General features: G+C 43.1%; 1 protein-coding gene across 3 annotated transcripts in view; it reads right to left on the reverse strand.

The window, feature by feature from the left end:
• Nucleotides 1-6161: 6161 nt before the first annotated feature.
• The window catches only part of LOC146811198 (uncharacterized), a 70777-nt gene continuing 56556 nt past the window's right edge, over nucleotides 6162-20382 (reverse strand). For 2 of the 3 annotated variants that reach the window (XM_085618236.1, XM_085618235.1), the window contains 3 exons: nucleotides 8916-8939; nucleotides 8805-8819; nucleotides 6162-6359 (listed from right to left, as the gene is read on the reverse strand). In XM_085618236.1, the coding sequence (XP_085474362.1) occupies nucleotides 8811-8819; nucleotides 8916-8939 (33 nt within the window). In that variant the 3' untranslated portion in view covers nucleotides 6162-6359; nucleotides 8805-8810. The remainder of the gene's footprint in view (nucleotides 6360-8804; nucleotides 8820-8915; nucleotides 8940-20382) is intronic. The other variant, XM_085618234.1, reaches the window with a different exon arrangement.

Genomic DNA, 20382 nt, shown 5'->3' on the forward strand with positions numbered 1-20382 from the left:
GTGAATGCAAGCCCTAAAAAAGTATGCAGTGCTCTAAAATGGACTCTTCAAAACAATCCAAGCAAACATTTGTAGGACCCTATTTATTTCATAGTTTACACAAACAACCATCACCTAGCAACAATTTGTGCACCTACCGACGTAGCCTATTTCTGCTTGCCTCCGTGGACCAAACCTTTTAGCCCTAAATAGCCAGGTCCGACCCTGGACCCTTTAAGTACATAAGGTTATCGATACAACATTGAAGCCAGTGGAGCACTTCAAGAGCAAAATGATAAGAGACTTTGTTTGCGTGTTAACACTATCTTTCTTGTAAGCTGTTTCTTAAAGACACAAATAGTAAGATTTCTCTTTGGTATTTCTCTCTACTCTTACTTGTTATCCAGTATTTTATGTCATTTATTTGGTGAAAGTTAGGCTGTGTTTTGTTCTCTACTTACTGGAGGTGTTATTCATCATCTCACCAGAACTCTGTGACCAACCCTAGTGTTCCTAGATCCCAGAGCAACTCTGTCTACTCAATCAGTGATTGGCTCTTACAGGTTTGTCATTGCATTGGATTATTTGAGCTTCTCAAATATATTTTCAATTTGCCTTGGCATATAATTTATTGTATTGTAATTGTATTTATATAGAGTTTAATGCCATGATGAGTTATTGATGTAATTCACAGTAAGTAGCACACTGCTCCGGAGCCCAAGGTTAATGGTTTATCCAGTGGTGTTGTTGGTTATTAGGAGTTGTCACATGTTCTAAAAACAATACATTTCATGCAGGTGCTCTAGTTCGATCTGTGTTGTATTACAATTAATGCCAGTTGGGGACGCTGTTTGTTTGTTGGTCCTGGCCGACGCTGCAATAGGGGACGCTGTTTGTTTGTTGGTCCTGGCCGACGCTGCACCTGTGTGAGGGCTGCTCAAACCCACGACTTGCGGAACCCGCTTCGCGGGTCCCGCTGCGGAATCCCCTCACCTGTCAGATCATATAAATATTAAAAATTGAATCCTCCTTGATGTCAAGCATAGCACATCACTTTTATACATATACTGGATACCAATCTTGGAACAGGGTCAGTACTGCATAAATCGAAGTGGCATAGAAAAAATAAAAAGCTTCAGTAAATAATCTTCTCTCACTATTCTCTATTAAAGGTTGTTTCACTCAATGACACTGGCTAGAAGCATCTTGTCAATGTGCAGTTAGAATAATACCTTGTTTAGTTACTGAATCACATGTTGTATGCGTTTTTGTGGGTGGTCACAGTGGGGTACATTAATTGTACGTATTAGTGAATCAGAGTAGTAGAAGCCTGTTCATTTTATTATAGAAGTACCTGATCTGCTCATGTGTACAAGATGAGGGTAAAGTCAGACAATGAAAGTATATTGCTGGCTGTCCTGAAGCTGGAGGGTGGAGCTCTAGACACTAAATTGGGGACAGAAGAAACAGGGCTCTGCTAAAAATTTGATTAGGTTCATTGCTGAGAAGGGGCTGCTAATCAGTCTTTTTGTACCTCTGACACTTGGTAATTGGTGGCAGTGAAGGGTGGGACAACAGTCTCTATAGTTCAGAGTGAGTAGTGTCCATTAGGTGAGGTCAGAATGTTCTCTCTTTACCGTCTGTGTGGCTGTTGATATCCAAGAGTGGAATGTTTGCACCTCTTTCTGCTTCTGTTGTGGGTACGTCAACTGGAGGTTACCTTGGTGAAGGTGTTCCACTCTGCACAAAGGCTGTGTCTGCAGAACAGCCTGCATAGTGACTTCAAAATGGTGCAAAGTGTCCTATGCATATGGGTAAGGCTCCCTAGGTGTTTCTTTCTGCAGATCCTTTAGCAAGACGGTTGACTTTTCCAACAAAATCAAAAAGATAATCATTTTTACACTGTCCCTTTAACCACAATATGAAGTCAAATTTGACACCTATTACATAGATGCTAGAACAATAACTGCACACTACTATATCACTTGACTGTAGCATCCAAGATGGACTATGACTTTTTACTACAGAGAACGAGCTGAGAGGATTTTACCGCAGTAGTGCTCAAATATTCCGATAACATTTGTTTAGCATTTAAAGGCTTTACTGACGGCTGGCCTGGAACCAGCACTGCTGACCTGTCTGAATTCCTTGAACAGAAGGATTAAGTGAAAGAGAAAGGGAGCATCATTAAGTAGACTCTGTCTGTACCACAATGCCACTAGAATTATATATTCAAGGATGTGCTGATGACTGGCAGGTCCCATAAGCTCTCTCTTTCTCTCTCTCTCTCTCTCTCTCTCTCTCTCTCTCTCTCTCTCTCTCCCTCTCTCTCTTTCTCTCTCACTCTCACTCTCTCTCTCTGTCTCTTTCTCTCTGGTTAACCAAGGCCCACAGAACTATACTAAAGACTAATTTAGATGAGTTTCCTTTTTGGCTTCTGTGATAGTGATTATGGACTTATTGAAGATTAGCGCCTCCAACTGGACAATGGTTCATGTGTTTTCATTTTCATTCCCTTTCAATAAATACTGAAAATTATTTGTATTCAGAGTCATATTTTCACACATTCGGCTACTAATTGCATTGAGTGTATTGGCAACAGTGTAATTTTGTACCACTATTTTCCGATTACATATACGCAACACTGGTTACATTTTGCCTGGACATTTGGACCAACTAACCAGTGTTTTACTCTTTTTCTTCAATTGTTGGTTGTTGAAAATGCTATTTTTCTACTAATTACAAATAGGTACTGCCCATTTAATTTATTGTTCCACTCGTCAAGTAATGCAAACGTCAAAGCAAAATTACCCCAAAATAGTGAATAGCAATACATTTAGGCCCATATTTACCTTTCTTATGCAGCGCACCACAGCTAACTACCTTGCTGTGCTGCCTGAAAGGTAAAGGGCAGGAATGTGCCATATTTAGCAGTATATGCCACATACCTGTTCTTCCCTAACACTGGGGCACTTTTGGCTGCGTAACGTCAATGCAGGCACCTCTGCATCATGATAAAAGGGTGCCTGCGTTGTAGGAAGGATTGTTTTTGTGCAGGAAGGGACACCTTCCTGCACAAGAACTATCTTGAGAGCCATTTTCCTCTTTCTGTGTGCGCTGCAGAATGCAGCACATATAGAAAGAGGGAAAGTGAGGAGAAATAAAGATATTTCTCCTCGTTGCGCCTCACCTGGGGTGGTGTAGTATTTCAACACATTTCCAGGTCTACCATTTATAGTAAATCTGGGAATGTGCTAAAATCCGTGGATGGATGCATCGGAACACCCATGCTTCACCCATGGAATTCCTTCCTGCGGCAGAGTAATGCAACACAGAAATTTGGGCTCTGTTGCGTTACTGTAGATTTATTAAGCCACTCCACGGTACACAATGTGGCCTTGCGTGGCTTGATAAATCTCATGTAGGTTCTGCGTCAACCTTGCACCCTCTTGCTTAGCATTATGGTGATGCTAAACCTTGATAAATCTGGTTTAGAATTTAGTGGGCAGGCAACTACGTCACAAACATGATGGATATCCCATCCACCATACTGCAAGTACCCTTGGATCTAATGCACTCGCAATAAGACAGACCAGGTATTTAACTCCTTTGTGGCGGAGTAACCTGGCCACTGAATTCAAAATCAGGCCCTTAGTCACACAAGGTTTGCTCCACTGCAGTCGTTTTTCTCTTTGTTTGGCTCTCTTGTGCTGAATGCTTTTCACTCTTTCCTTAAAACCTTATTTGTTGCAATAACTTTGTAAAGTGTACTGGTCGCCCTTTGATGGTGGTATGCATTTACTATAGGCATGCATTTCCTGAGGGCGATGAGTAAGCCCTTTTATGGGGAACTACAAAGTGAGAACAATGTCTAGTGCAATCCATCATTACCTCTAAAATTACGAGAACATGCAAGTATGGGGTGGGAAAGAGAAATGGTGTCATTTAGGAAACGGCAATCAAAGTAGCATATTGTAAGTACATTTCTGCAGAGACAATGTGCAGTAATAGAGGCATCTTAACTAATGAATTTACTAACTTTAAAATGCTCCCTATGTATGAAAGGACAGGTGATGAAATTACACTCAACCCCCCCCCCCCCCCAGCTCAGAAACTGTTTGTACAATTAGGGTACCCGTCCCTCCCAATGAGAGTCTTCTGTGCAAAGTAGGTCTGTGACCAAGGTGTGGGGAAAAAGTGCCCAGTATGTGGAGGGCTATTGGAGAATAAACCTCATACATGTATATATTTTATTTCCATGCTCATGGTTCCCAGACGACAAAATGACTACTGCCATTGTGTAAGAATCTTGGCCCTAGACGTCACCTGGGGGCACTTAGGATTTTAAGGAGAGATTCCTCTAGGTCGGTGGTATTTGCTGTTTCAAAATACCTTATGGTTGCCTGGATCTGGTCGTTCAAAGTGTACCCAAGCAACCAACTAGGAATTGTTAAGGTAGTTATGTAACAAGGATCAGATGAGTTCTTCTCCATTTCACTCTTAATTTAATCTGAACTGCAAGTAGATAGTTCATCATGAAATTTAACCCCTGATATTTATCCATGTATATAAGATAGATCTTTAATTCATACATATTTTAGCAGTGTTTCAACTCAGATGTATAGGTACATGTTATACACTAGCCAAAGAGCCAATTTGATAAAACCCTCACAAATGGATATGGCCCACTGCTACTTTGTTATGTATACACATGTCTATTGCTTTGAACCCATATGTGGGTGTTAGACGTACTAGCCCTTTTATTCTAACACTTGCACTGAAAAATTTGAAAATTGCACATTAAGGTGCATATTTATAAAAGCGTTGTGTCACTTTTGCACCACCTATAGTGCATGACGCAGGGCTCTCATAAAGATTTATGAAGCCATGCAAAGCCACCCTGCATGGTTTTGAGTGGCCTCATAAATCATGAGTGAGGGGATGCAACTCAAATCTCTGTGTCACCATACAGTGCACCCAGAGGGTTTTCTCGCGCAACACCCATGGAATTTGACACTGCCCCATATTTACAAATTGATGTAAACCGGTCAAAGCTTCAAATCCGGAGTCCTCCCGAGATGAGGCGTAACCAGGAGAAATATGTTAATTTCTCCTAATTCTTTAGTCTTTCCATGTGTGCAGCATTCTGAAGCACATATAGAAACAAGAAAATGACTCATAGGATTGTTTTTGTGCATGAAGGTGACTCTTCCTTCACAAAAACAATCCTGCCTGCAATGGAAGCCCCCTTTCACCATGTTCAAACGGTGCATACGTTGACACTAGGCTGCCAAAATGACACCAGTGCAGGCAGAAAAGACAGGAATGCACTGTATTGCTTAAATACAGTGCATGCCTGCACTTTCACTTTGGCGTAGAGCAGTGCAGCAAGCTGCTTTGTTGCGCTGCCCTTTGTCAAAATGCCATAAATGAGGCCCTAAGTCTTTAGAATTCACAGTTATTTACTAAGTCTTTAGAATTTACTATTTGCACATCCATTTGGGTGGAAAAGATCCTGGTGAGGACACTAATTAAATCTACACTTTATTTTCAAACATCTGCACAGGCTAGTGTATAAGGTACCCCAGGAACAGCAGGATGTGTCCCGTGTTTAGTGGAAATAGAGAATCTGCTGATGGGTTATGTGAAAAATTGGGACTTTAGTGCATAATGTTTTGCACTTTGGAAATTTTGGGATGTATGTATATGGCATCTATAGTACCAATTGGTTTTGTTTGTATTTGCACTTTTATGATCTTGGATTATCGAAATAAAGTCTTATGATGATGATGAAACAGCTCAACCCATTTCGCAGCACTGCATTTTGACACCAAAGTTCAATTTTCCAACTAGCATTATAGATCGCATTCATAAGTACCCCAAGTAGTGTGTGACACTTCCATCCATTTCTGGCCTTGTAGCTCAGAACATTGTGCATCATTGGCGCTATGGGTTTGGACCTTAACATACTAGTAAAATAGTAAAATGTCAGAATAGCAGGTGTCAAACATGACCTGGTGTTGCCTAGTGGACATGCTCATTTAGTGTGATACAAGATATGGTGCATCGCAAGGGTACTCTGTTCTCAATAGATGTCTGGTGTTTTCAGATCTTGCTCTCTAACCCTATAAAGCATCACTAAGCCACGGAGGACCCAATCAACACCAGGGACACAGAGAAAGTGGGATGCATTAGCTATTTTATTACACATTATTTAGATGAGACAGCAGGACCACAGTAGAATGTTGGTCAATCACACGCATATCTGAATCTGGAAGCTGAGTCCTTGAATTAAGAGCCAGGAAAGAGAAGAATCAAGCAATTAACATTCAATTCTGTTCAGAATCTTCCAGGTGATGTAGATACCCGGCCAGGCGTTACTAAAAGGAAATTACAGAAAATAGCAAATAATTGATTTGTGTGAAATAATAGAAGTACATACATACCTAAAGAAACTACTCAATGAAACACCAACAATCTCAGCATCAGTCAGTTCTCAATGCCTCCTTCGTCAACCAGCATTTAAATTGTTGTACGTGTGTGTGTCTGTGTGTGTATTCTAACACTCCCATACCAAACCATTTTGATGCTCTTTAGAGAAAATTTAGCTAGTTTTTCTTGCTTTTATTGCACAAAACGCAGTAGTTTTAAAATATTTTTTATCATAAGGGTGATGTCAAACACATACTTTTTTCCCATTATTTCAGGTATACCAAAACTCCTTGAAGTATTGATTGTATCCAACTGCAGGCTTGTCTATGATTTTTTTCCCCTCAACTGTTAGCATACCAGTGATTTTAGACAATTACTGTCTAATCCACACTTCTAAACTTTACTACAGTACTTTTTTAAATTTGAGTCTTCATAAAAGCCCTGAAATTTCCAATTGCTCTTAAGGCCCATTGTTAGCTGTTCCTCCTTGAATGCATTTCCAAAACGTCTTGCTTTACAATTCACAATGCACATCTTAAAACAGCAAAACAACAGCATTCACTGAAACGCCGCCTTCTGAACATCATATTTAAACATTTACATCACGTTTTACTAAAGACAAACCAAACCCTACAATGCTATACTGAAATAACTGCACTCAAATAAGCCCGGGCGTAGTTCTCCGCTTCGCCCACGGAGTGTTCGTAGCGCTGCCTGCGTGCTGCCCGCCGCCCGCCTCCCGCCCGCCCTCCTTTTAAAATCAGGTAAACTATGATAAAAAAATAAAATAAAAATGCCTTACCTGCGCAGTGTCCGGGGGCTCCGTCTTCTTCGTTGACGACAACTTCTTTTCACAAATGCGCATGCGCGGACGCCCGCGCATGCGCATTTCTTGCGAGAAAAGAAGTTGTCAACGAGGAAGAGGGAGCCCCGGGACGCCGTGCTGCAGGTAAGGCATTTTATTTTATTTTTTTATCATAGTTTAACTTATTTTAAAAGGAGGGCGGGCGGGAGGCGGGCGGCGCGTAGTGGGGCTACGCGGAGCACGTGAGTGTGCATAGATTTGGCCACACTACGCGATGCTCCACGTAGCCCCACTACGCCCACTACGCCCAGGGTTACACTCAAAAGACTTGTTTCTATTATGGTTATGTAGTACTCAAAGTTGCTTAAAAGTTAAGAGACATCGGACCTGAATACAAGTAAGGAGGAACACATTTAATGCATGCTTTTATTCATTAATTTTGCTCCACCATATTAAACAGGTTAGGTTTTCCCACATTTAGTGTTACCCGATGTGGAAGAGCTTGACCTGATTTTTGCAGCATGTAAAACTGACCTGAAAAATATCATGAGAATTTTTCTGTAGTAGCCAAGTCACATTCCCCTTTTTCTCTATGAGGGGAAACATACATGTTGTCCCTTGTTAGAAAAAAAATCCCACCCAATCTACCCACCACCTTCAACCACTTCCCATCCCATGTGTGAGCCCCTGCATACATTTACCACCTGGTCAAAGAAATAACCCATGCAGTTGCGACTTCCATATGATGTTATAACTAAACAAATTGTCCTCAAATCGTTATTACCCATGCCATGGATCTAAACTGATTTTACTACTTTGTAATGGTGCTATGACGTGAATTTACCACGTGCTAAATCCATTCCAGTACCATATTACTCCTAATTAGTTCCACAGACTGATGTTTCATCAACACCTGCTGTTCTCCACACAAATATTCCACAGTGGCACATATATTTTCTGGCTCCACCTTAGAACATCTGTGCACTGAGCCACATGGCTGAAAAGGGCTGTAATCTTTTTTTCCGTGGCAAAGAATTCTTAGAATATAAAACGTATCTATACAAATTCAATGGTACATACACATTGGGTGCAACCAGTTCATTATAATGAAGGTATACAATAGTTGACTTTGTAAATGTGGAAGCAGTGTTTATATTCAAGGTGAATAAAACCACTAGTAACAGCGAAGCTCATTGCAGATGAAAAACAATACTCTATCAACACTATGAACATATCACCTCAATATTAGCATGTGCTTGGGAAATGCATCTAAAGTAAGTTTGGAGTAATCTTCAAGGAGACCACAAAGTTTACACTAAATGTAGATTATTGTGGATTGGGTGAGGGGATTGCTTCTTGCTCTGAATTGTTAAAGTCCAGAACTGTGTCACATCACATCCATGGATCCAGTGACATTAATTCATACAGGCTGTATTGAAATGTGTTTTTCTTCAATCAAGTGGTACTGTGAACAGAGCTCAGCAAAGTGAAAACAATACCCGCTCCAGCTCTGGATTTAAACCAGTGAAAATGGATGCTACCTTAAACAGTGCATTGTAATACACATAGTAAAATAAAGGTTTTTTACCGGCACTCATAAGCTCTGCAGAAGGAAAAGTAAAGGAACAAGTTAGAATCAATGTCACTTCACAGACATAGATAATTTTGGAAATATGGTTAAAAGAAAGGTTTATTTTACCAAGAAGCCTCCACTGTGACCACCCTGCAAATGGAAATATTAAGAGATCAGGGTCATTGATAGAAATCCTTACTTGGTAAATCTATTATAAAACAGACACAATCTTTGTTTTCCTTACACTTCATTTGAAGAATTATTTTCATATGAAGTGTGGCTTTCAAAATGTATTCCCATCAGAGAAGCAGTTCCCAAAGTGGGACACACAGACCTATTCCTTGCAGCATAACATATCATTACACTGTTGCTGCTCTTTCATTAAACATGATACTCTTTGGTCCTCTTCCTTTCTGTATGTACTTTGTGAGAGGTTCACCAAAGCACCATTAGCACCCTTTCCCCTATCCAGCATCTCAACAGGCCTTAACAAACTTTGAATTCTGACATTTTTCTCTTTCATACTTTAAATCTCACTGATTAAGAATCTGAAAGTATTCAGTATTAAACATAGAGGAGCAATTGATGTACTCTATTAGACCACACTTTATTATTCTTATTTCTTGGGGCGTTTCATCAAGCAGGGGCTGAGAAAAAGGAAGGTTCCGAAAAGTATGTTTCCCATGTTAATTCCCATTGAGTCTTAAGACATGCCTGCAGCTCGACCCACTGGACGGAAAAATGGGTGCATGAGTGTCTGAGTGGATCTGAACTGGGTTTATAAGTGTCTCAGAGGATCTGCAAGTGGATTCATGAGTGTCTGAGCACATTTGTGAGTGGGAGCATCAGTCTCAGAGTGGGTCTGTAACTAGACTTGCGAGTGTTTGAGTAGGTCTGTCAGAGGATTAATAAATGACTCAGTGGCTCTTTGAATGGGTGTATGAGTTTTGAGTGGGTCTGTGATTGGATCCTCGACTGTTGGCTTAAGGATTTGTGATTAATCATGAAATTGTCGTGAATTAGTCGCAATCACTGATAAACAAATTAGAATTTCCTTAATTTTCACAACAACTACTTAACAGACTTACACCGGATAACTGAAAGCATGATCTGTGAATCAAAATCTACCTTCCTTCCAAACTCGGTGTAATTCTGTTGATGAAAATACTCTCAGGATTGTTTGTGTGTAGGTAGGTGCACAAAAACTCCTCTGCATGCAACAAAGGCACCCTAGCACCATGGTGGAAAGGTGCCAGCATTGGCGCTTGGCAGACAAAACAGCACCAGTACAATGGGTTAGGATAGAATTGCGCTGTATTGGATGAATACTGTGCGTTTCCACCCTTTACCTCTGGTGTGGCGCAGCAAGGTGATTAGCTGCACAGCGCTGCATCACAAACTCTAAAAAATGGCCCTTCTACTGGATAGTCAGTCCACAACTAGAGTGAGGATCTCTTGAGCTCTTGTCCAATGAGTGTGTATTCATGTGCTACAAGAGACCTCACTCATTTGAAAAGGCCACTGGATGATGCAGTACTTGACATCAATCTTGTTTAGATGCACAACATATTATTTTAATTACATTATTTTTATTCTGTTTATAAGTGAAATGATGAACAGAGTCACTTCCACAAAGGGCCAGAATTTTGCGGACAGAGGTGAATCCATTGGTATAACAGACTACATTGCACCTACCATAGCGAGGGTCCTCTGCCCACCAGGTTTAGAGGTGTCCGTCAGCCCAGCAGGCATTTCTTAACATTGTCAAGAACTGCTATGGCAGCAGTCCCTGTTACAGTATTAAAATTATGTTACCCTTCATTAAACTTTTTACATGTTTTAGTTTTTTCAAAAAAGAAATCTCAAAGCAGAATTTTGTCTACCACATGTTGGGAGTTGTCTCCTATGCTATGGGGGTCATTTTGCAGTTGTCACTGCCACTTATTACCAAGCTTTACTTGGTGGTTAGAGACAGTGAAAACTGTCCATTTGATTCTGAATCTGGTGGGCAGTCAAATTGCCAAACTGTAGAAATTTCTCACTCCATTGGGCCGTCAGAAGAGCACATCAGTGAAGCTCCATCTCAATTTTCTAAAGCGATATAGATAAACAGCTGTAAGGTATTCTACCAAATTTTACAAAAATATATATCTATCCCTATATCTATATGAATCTATATCTATATGTCTATATATTATCTCTCTCTCTTTGTCTCTCTCTCTCTCTCTATATATATGTGTGTGTGACATAAATCCTGTCTTTAGTAAAATGTATTTCAATTTCTATTTTATATAATGTATAAAATCAATTTCGATAATTTTATAAAGAAGGAATATACAGTAATTGCACAGGTAGCATATGTGTATAAGTTATGCAATTTTGTTTTGTATTTAATAAGAGAACAAAGAAAATGGAAGTATTTCTTTTCAACCTGTGCCTATGTGCGTGGTACCCATGGCAGTATAAAGTAACTTTGTAATGGTGTCTACGCTTTGTGAGCAAGGTGGTTGTACCATCGAAATGCCATAGGTTTTAGGGACGTTATAGTTAGTTGGATATTTCACTCATACAAAACCAAAGAAATTTGGCAATTATAGGTAGTAGAGCTAACTATAACTCACACCCCCGCAATTCACTGCTGATGACGTCACATACTACATCACTCATGACATGGTCAGTGACATCACTGATGACATCACTGATGCCATCACATATGACATCACTGATGACATAATCCAGTGAATGTGTGTTTCTTTAAAGTTTAAATATGTTATATATATATATATATATATATATATATATATATATATATATATATATATATATATATGCTAAGGTGTATTGAAGAATGAGTGGGTGTATAAGTGTCTGAATGGATGATTTAGTAGGTGCATGACTGATTGTATAAGCGTATGTTACTGAATGCATGGGTTAGTGAGTAAAGTGTGTAAATGTCTGTATCAGTCTGTCAGTTGGTGTATAAGCGGCTGCATGGGTTGGTGAATAGCTACATGAGTGTCTATATGGGTAATTGATTGGTTGTCTAAGTATATGTATGGGTGCCTGAGTCTTTGTGTGGGTGGCGGGTGAATCTGTGCATAGATGTGTGAGTGGGTGATCAACTGGGTGTATGGATTCAAGAGTGCATCTGTGATGGACTGTATGAGTAGGTGAGTATGTGTATGGGTGTGTTGGTGAGTAAATGAATGTCTCAGTGGTACATGTGTGAGTAATTACATATGTGAAAGGTAGTATACGTGAGTGTTGGAATATATAAATGACTATAAGTGAGAGTGAGTGAATGTGAGAGTGTCTGTATGGATGTGTGCTTGTATCAGTAATTGTATAAGAGCATAAGTATGTGTTAATATCTTTTTGAGTAAGTGAGGTGGTGTGTGTATAACTGTATAGGTGAGTAAATGGGAGTGTGATTAATTATTTGCATGACTGACTAGGTGTCTGAGTAACTCTATGGGTGATTGGCAGTGTGTGAGTGTCTATATAGGTGTATGAGTGCATATGATAGTCCTGTACTGATGAGTGACTGAAAGTATGAGTGACTGTATGGGTGAGTGAGTAGATTGGTATGTAGACCTAAGAATCAGTGAGTGGGTATGTAGGTATTGGTGTTGGAGTGTCTATGGTTTTGATATTGTAGTCTGTATTTTGGAGTGGGTGTATCAAAGATTTTATTAGGGTTTGAGGAGGTGCATCAGATTATCACATGGATGATGTCATCAGTGATGTCATCAGTGATGTCAATGACCATGTTATAAGTGATTTAATATGTGACATCATCATCAGTGCTTTGCGGGGCGCAAGTTATAGTTACCTCTATTAAGTATAACAGACAAATTTCTCTGGTTTTGTACGAGTAAAATGTCCAACTAACTATAACATCCCTGAAACCTATGGTTTTTTCAGTGAATTTCTAAGGTTTATTAAATGCTAATTTCTAACTATAATGTGCCTGAAACCTATGGTTTTTTCAGTGAGTTTCAAATGTTTTTTAAATGCTAATTTCTAACTATAACATCCCTGAAACCTATGGTTTATTTAGTGAATTTCAAAGGTTATTTAAATGCTAATTTCTAACTATAACCTCCCTGAGACCTATGTTTTTTTTAGTGAAAAAAATTAAATAATATATATATATATATATATATATATATATATATATATAGAGAGAGAGAGAGAGAGAGAGAGAGAGAGAGAGAGAGAGAGAGAGAGAGAGAGAGAGAGAGAGAGAGAAAGAGAGAGAGAGAGAGATGTATATAAATACACATTTAGAAAATAGGAGAAGGAAAGAAATTAGATCAGAAAAATACTGCCACTTCCAGAGCCATAAAACCAGTGCAAGAGAGCCAATGGCTGAAGTTCTCTGTTTGTAGCCATGATGCCATTCAGTGTGGGGAAATGGGTCGCTGATTTCAGACACTGGCTTTGGTACCAAATGAGTCCCAGCACTTTTCTGATCATAGGCACATGCACTTGAAAATAAGAGCACTTCAGCGACAGGACTGGTGGGCCAGTTGTTCAGTTTTCCAATTTTTCCAATGGTTTCTTTCCTTCTCACCCTTTTATTGTAATTGTCTTTAGAGCACACTATAGCTCCCCAGAGAGCGCTGAAGGCTGCTTGCCTGCCATTTATTTAATCTGCAGTGCACCGCATCCTGCGAAGCCACAGCCTTTAGTCCAGGCGGCCGTCATGGTATGGTATTATCCATAATTACACTGTATTACCATTCGAAGATGGTCAACACATTGGTTCGTGGTGGCCAGGGCTTAAAATGTGGTGAAAAATGAGGTGGAGTTTCGTAAAGGAGAGTGGCCTTGGAAATTATGGGTCTGACTGATCTTCCTTTCACAACTCATTCCTATGCAGTCTGTTAGACACTTGTGCCCTTTTTCTCTTCAAATCTTTAGAAATCCCCATGTGCACATCTTACACCCTATCTCTTTCCTCTTCAACACCATCCTTTCACTCTACTCTGATTGTATACTTCTTCAGTCTCCATCACTTTACCATCCCAGCACACACATACAAATAGCCCCCACTCACCTCTAGGCACTGTATTTGCCCATATTTTGACCTTTGTTTATCTCCTTCACACAAGTTTGCAAAGAATCACAGTTATGCAACAGACATACGTGACTAATAATATTTGCTCTCTGCAGAGAGGCCAAGGATTGGATGTCAATGTATTGTGAGCACCTTTTCACCCATTTACAGCCCCTGTGAGGAACTCTCACTTTCCTCAGCCTCGACTGCAAAACTATCAATCGTAGTCCATTATAAACATACGGATGCAACTCAGCTCAAAGTTTACAATATACAGAGTATTATGCTTCAAAAAACTACAGAAACATAACATAAAAAATAACAAAAACTTGTAGTGAATGGACGATAAAGTAAAATATGTAAAATATTTAAAAAACGGGAAATAAGTTGCTGACTTCGATTACAATACCATGTTTAAATTAATTGCCCAGAAATCGATCAGTGTTTTTGTCTGTAAAGTTAAGGGCATACCTAAAGGCCCCAGTGAGGACCCATTTCTATGTTAGCGTTTAACCACTACCAGGTCTGAGACTCAGAGTTACTCTGCCCTCTTAAAGCTCTGGTGGCAGCCATGAAGGAACTTCAAAACTATCAAACACCATGCACAAAACCATTGTAAGATGCCTACCTGCAGATAGGTTTATTTGTATTTATTGAAAGCTCATGTTTGTCCTATGTTTATTCTTTCAATTTATCTTGCATAAGTGTTGGAGTCTGTCTGGAAACTTTCTGTAGCTATATAAGGGTGGGAATGCACAAATGAGTCAATGGATGGATGAATGCATGAGCGCTAAGTTGGGCAACAGAGTGCTAGCATGATGACTTTTTGAAAGCCTAGACTCATTATTTCTTAGGAGGCAATAATTTAAAAGACAGGCGTACTAGCATCCACAATCCTTTTATTTTGTTTTTGAATTTTAGATTTCTTTGTGTTTTCCTCTTCTCTCAACGCCACCCCTATTTTAACAACCCCCCTGCGCAAACACTTCTTCCTACGTTCCTCCTCTTCTCAGCTCCCTCGCCCCTACCTCTCCCCTCTTTCACTGTGTACTCTGTGTCTCGACTTCCTTCCCCTGCCCATGCCCAGCCTCTTTCATCTTCCCCTCCCACACCGCCTCCCCTCTGCCCATCCATCCATTACCAGCAGCTGGTCCAAGAGAAGCTACTGTCTCCGGAGCTTGGCCTGGAGGGATGCTGCTGTGCCCAGACCTCCCAGAACAGCTACTGCACACCCTCACCAGAGACTGACCTTCCCTCCCCCCACCCGCCTCCCACCGGGGTACCCGGGGGAAAGTCTTCATCCACCGCCTTTGTGCGCTGCGCGGACGTCGCTCCATTTCTTATCTCTCCTGCAGCTAGCTACCTGATGACTCCAGGGGCTGGAGGCATCTTCAGCGCCACCCCCTCCCCCACTGGCACCATCCATCATCTTAGCTAGAAAGAGCCGAGAAAACACAGCCCTGGGGCACTTTCCACAACTTCCAGGTCAGAAACTGATCCTGTGGCAGACAACCACTAACTTTTAAACCATTTATATAGCGCCAACAGAACGGTATCTCAAGGCTGAGAGCTGACGTTAGCATTAAAGCACTTTGGTGCTTCGTGGGCCACCACAGAATGGCAAGTTGGCCGGATTCCAATCTGCGGTTGTATCAGCACCTCCGCAGCAGGCGCAATAACCCAGCTGGCATCCATGAACGATCTCTCCTTTGGTTAAGTCATTACTGAAATTAGTTTCATATCACATCTATAGGCAACAAATATCCACATGTTTCTGCTTTTCTTCCTATAAAGCCCTTGTCTTTACTACTTTACATAAAAAGCACTCTCCTACCTAGTGCTCAACTCCACCAAGATCCTCTACTTCCCAGCTAGATCAGCCTCCTATGCACTTGACTGACATCTTGACAACATCCAGGAACCTTGGAGTACAATTTAACGTCAAATAGAGACTGGCATCATTCTCTACAAGAACCTTAACAGAGTCATACCTTCACTGCTCAATAACGAGAACATTTTCCAATATCTCCTTTTTTATGCTAATTTGCTACTGATAAATATAGTGGTCTCCAGTAGGCTGGACCACCACAATTCCCAACTGGTGGAATTTTCACATATTCATTTTTTTCTCCCTAATCAAATTATACATTATTTCAACATGAATCTTCAACGTCTGCCAAGACACACACAATCCTCATCACACCAACATCAAGTAAGTGGACAGATGGCAGACAAATCACTTGCATGGTACAGTAAAAAGAATCCAGCCTGGTGTCTCAAGCCATGAACAGTACATCTCCATCCTACCCCTCACAATCTATGAGGCAATGCCTTCCATTACACTCAGCCAACCTTTACCTGCTTACTCAAATCCCCCTTTGCTCCTCCTAAATTCATATATTTCAAGCTCTCTGCCACTTCATTGAAACATTTATTCTAGCTTCAATCCTTCACCTCCCTCACTTAGTTGAAAAACTCAAATCATGTCCACCTGGTTCAAGAATGATAATGCCAGAATAATCTCTCTCCTCTTCCCACAAATACTGCATTGCATAAATATATACCTAATGACAATCTTAGTCAACACGTCTACCAACACCTCCCACACATAAAGTTCTTTAGGGGTCCATTAAAGGATATGAGAAAACTACAATGCTCATTGGTTAGCCAGAATGCCCTTATTACGTTGTTTGTCTTGTAGAGCATGTATCTGGAGGTCACCCACCTGGCTTCTATCACCACAATTTCTTTGAGTTACCGAGCAATGCTGTGTTCTGGTCTTTGGCACTGCATTTCCAACTATGCACACAACTTCTGTTAGGACAGGTATCTACTCCAGTCAACTAATGGACAAAATAAAATAAATACTCCTGCTTTCTACCACAGCAAATGTATGCGTTTCCACAATGGAACGCAGCCTGTGGAGGACACTTCTGCAGGCGCATCACCAAGAAACAGTGAAAACCCTGTAAGCAACAAACTTGCAAATGCAGAAATTCCATTGTACGCTAGTTTTTCTGTTTTCATAAGTGCACCTCAGATGCCCCTCACTCCACCTGGCCAGGTGGCTGGGCTGATATTTATTCTACTCAATAATATCCAACAATGCTGGGTTGATATGTATCAGGTCTGACATATCCCTCTCAATTACGCGTTTGTCCCCTTACCAGATACTAATGTGCGGATGTTGATTCTTACAGAACCAAAATCCACATGTCGATCAGTAAGCCTGCCGAAGTTTATTGTACAAAAATCAGAGTAGTGCCGTTAGCTGTGAAAACTCCTAAATGCAATGTGTACCGGAATAGAAATTACTGTACAATACCTCAACTGCAATACGCAACAAGTTTTTCTCTGCACACTTGCCCCTGATACACATGCAGTCTCTCTACATGCCCCCCAGACACACATGCAGTCTCTCGACATGCCCCCAGACACACATGCAGTCTCTCAACATGCCCTCCAGACACACATGCAGTTTTTACACATGCCCCCTGACACACATGCAGTCTTTACACATGCCCCCGACACAAATGCAGTCTTCACGCATGCCCCTGACACATGCAATCTTCACACATGCCCCCTGATACACCTGCAGTCTTCACACATGCCCCCCTGACACACATGCAGTCTTCACTCATGCCCCCTAACACATATGCAGTCTTCACACATGCACCCTCTTGCTTTGAGCATGCTGAGCATTTCAGATCTCACACTCCATACTGTCAGCAGAGTAACACACAATGAGAGCAAACCCTGCAGAATGCGAAGAAGGCCCACTTAGTCTCCCATATCGCACAGATAATCATTGGCCTTGGCTGAATGAGGGCCACTGAAGGATCTGGAGGCTCCTGGAAGCTGTGCCCTTTGTACACTCCAGTCTCTTACACACATTTACACATGCTCCTCACAACTGCTGTTTCTGCAGATGTCCCACACACTTTCCCACATTATCTCCATACATACCCTAAGCACCACTACCTACACTGCCTCTACTCGTGCTTCTCTCTGTATACCCTTGTCACACACCCTCGTACTGCCTCTACCTGCCCCTAACTCCTTAAACACACTGCCTCTATACCTCCCTCATACTGCATGCACCTGCCCCTCACACACCTGTTCACACTGCCTCTACACCTCCCTCACACTGCATGCACCTGCCCCTCACACACCTGTTCACACTGCCTCTATACCTCCCTCACACTGCATGCACCTGCCCCTTGCACACCTGCTCACACTGCCTCTTCACCTCCCTCACACTACATGCACCTGCCCCTCGCACACCTGCTCACACTGCCTCCACATCTCCCTCACACTGCATGTACCTGCCCTCGCACACCAGCTCACACTGCCTTTACATCTCCCTCACACTGCATGCAACTGCCCTCACACACCTGCCACAAACAGCCTTTATGTTTCCCTCACACTGCATGCACCTGCCCCTCGCACACCTGCCACAAACTGCCTCTACGTTTCCCTCACACTGCATGCACCTGCCCCTCGCACACTGCCTCTACACCTGCTCACACTCCATGCACCGGCCCCTAGCACTCACACTGCCGCTACACGTCCCTCATACTCCTCACTCTGTACGCACCTTCAACTCACACTCTTACTCATAATACCTCTACACGTCCCTCATGCCCCTGCACATTCTGCCATGGCAAGCACCAGAAGCTTGCAAGCTCGGGTGACATTACCCCTCAGACTCTGGGTTATGGTAAAGCCTGTTCACATCAATCTGTACAGATAGAAGGGCGCAAACATGAAGTCATCTCCAGACAGAGGGGCACTTCTGAGAAGAAGAAGGGAGCACTGCTGCGAGCAGTCACGGTAGCCTCTGCTGCCCACCCACAGCTGTGTGCCCCACACTGCCCGCTGCCCCGCAGCCAACCCTGCCCCAGGATTTACCTGCACACTGTGATCAGGTTCTTCCACTCCACTGTCACATTCCTGCTGATGCTCTTTTTGCAGAAGAAGCTGAGGCTTAGGGAAGCCATCTCGGACCGCAGCCTTTGTTTCTGGCGCTGGTGCGCTACCTCCTCCCTGGCTGGTGGAAGGGCGTGATACCTCAGCGCTGAGAGGCAATGGCTAGCACGAGGCGGGGGCTGGAGTGGTTCACTGGTGTTTGGAGGAGCCCCTGCCGAGCACTGCTTTGTGCGGGCTCCCACCCGCAGGGCAACACAGACAGGTTCTTCTCTGATGCTCCCTCTACACACCAGCTAATCCCCGGGACTTGTCAGGTGTCCCTCCTCAGCACTCAAGTGCTTTTTTCACTGTTATTACATCCAAGCATCAGGGTTGAAACACAGTTTTGAGTGAGCTACCTTTCAACAGCATTAGTGATGCACTAACCGCTCAACACATTCAGGTGCCGATTACGATCCGGTAAAAACCGCGTACGAACCGTCGGTCGGAGCGAATTCCCCGTCCGACTCGTACCCAGTCGTAAAACTTTACAAACATGGAATTACGATTCGCACGGAAACACCATTTCCGTACGAATCGTAAAAAACACCGACTGACGAAAATATACATACGAATGTGATCCGGGAATGCTGCGACGTGACGTCGGGACGCTTTCAGGCAGCGTTTCACGAACCAGGAATTACGATTCTAACCGACAGCAGTCCGGACGGCAATATTTTCACGGCACCCAAAAAGTGCCGCAAAAGCGAAGTACGGCGCGAATCGACCAGAGTAGGTGGCCGGGTACGCACCGTACCCCCCCCAGCCCCCGTAGGTATGCGCCGACCCCCCCCCAGCCCCCATAGGTACGCGCCGACCCCCCCAGCCCCCGTAGGTACGCGCCGACCCCCCCCCCAGCCCCCGTAGGTACGCGCCGACCCCCCCTGTGTGCACACCCGTGTACGGTGCGTACCCCCCCATGTACGTTCGAGTCGTACCCCCCCGTGTACGTTCGAGTCGTACCCCCACCCGTGTATGTACGGTGCGTACCCCCGTGTACGTTCGAGTCGTACCCCCCCGTGTACGTTCGAGTTGAACCCCCACCCATGTATGTACGGTGCGTACCCCCAGCGCTACGCGCTGGGGGTACGCACCGTACATACACGGGTGGGGGTACGACTCAAACGTACACGGGGGGGTTCGACTCGAACGTACACGGGGGGGTACGACTCGAACGTACACGGGGGGTACGCACCGTACATACACGGGTGGGGGTACGACTCGAACTTACACGGGGGGGTTCGACTCGAACGTACACGGGGGGTACGACTCGAACGTACACGGGGGGGTACGACTCGAACGTACACGGGGGTACGCACCGTACACGGGTGTGCACACAGGGGGGTCGGCGTGTACCTACGGGGGCTGGGGGGGGGGTCGGCGCGTACCTACGGGGGCTGGGGGGGGTACGGCACGTACCGGGCACCTGTTTGGACCTCTCCATGGTTGTTATGGGAGTTCGGTGCGGACGGTCTTTTCACCATACGGTTGTACATTCGGACGCCCGGGATGGATCGTGATTCCCCGGTCGGACTTCACCTTTCACGTTTGTACGGTGAATCG

The sequence above is a fragment of the Triturus cristatus genome, chromosome 7 (genome assembly GCF_964204655.1).
Source record: "Triturus cristatus chromosome 7, aTriCri1.1, whole genome shotgun sequence".
Lineage (NCBI taxonomy): Eukaryota > Metazoa > Chordata > Amphibia > Caudata > Salamandridae > Triturus > Triturus cristatus.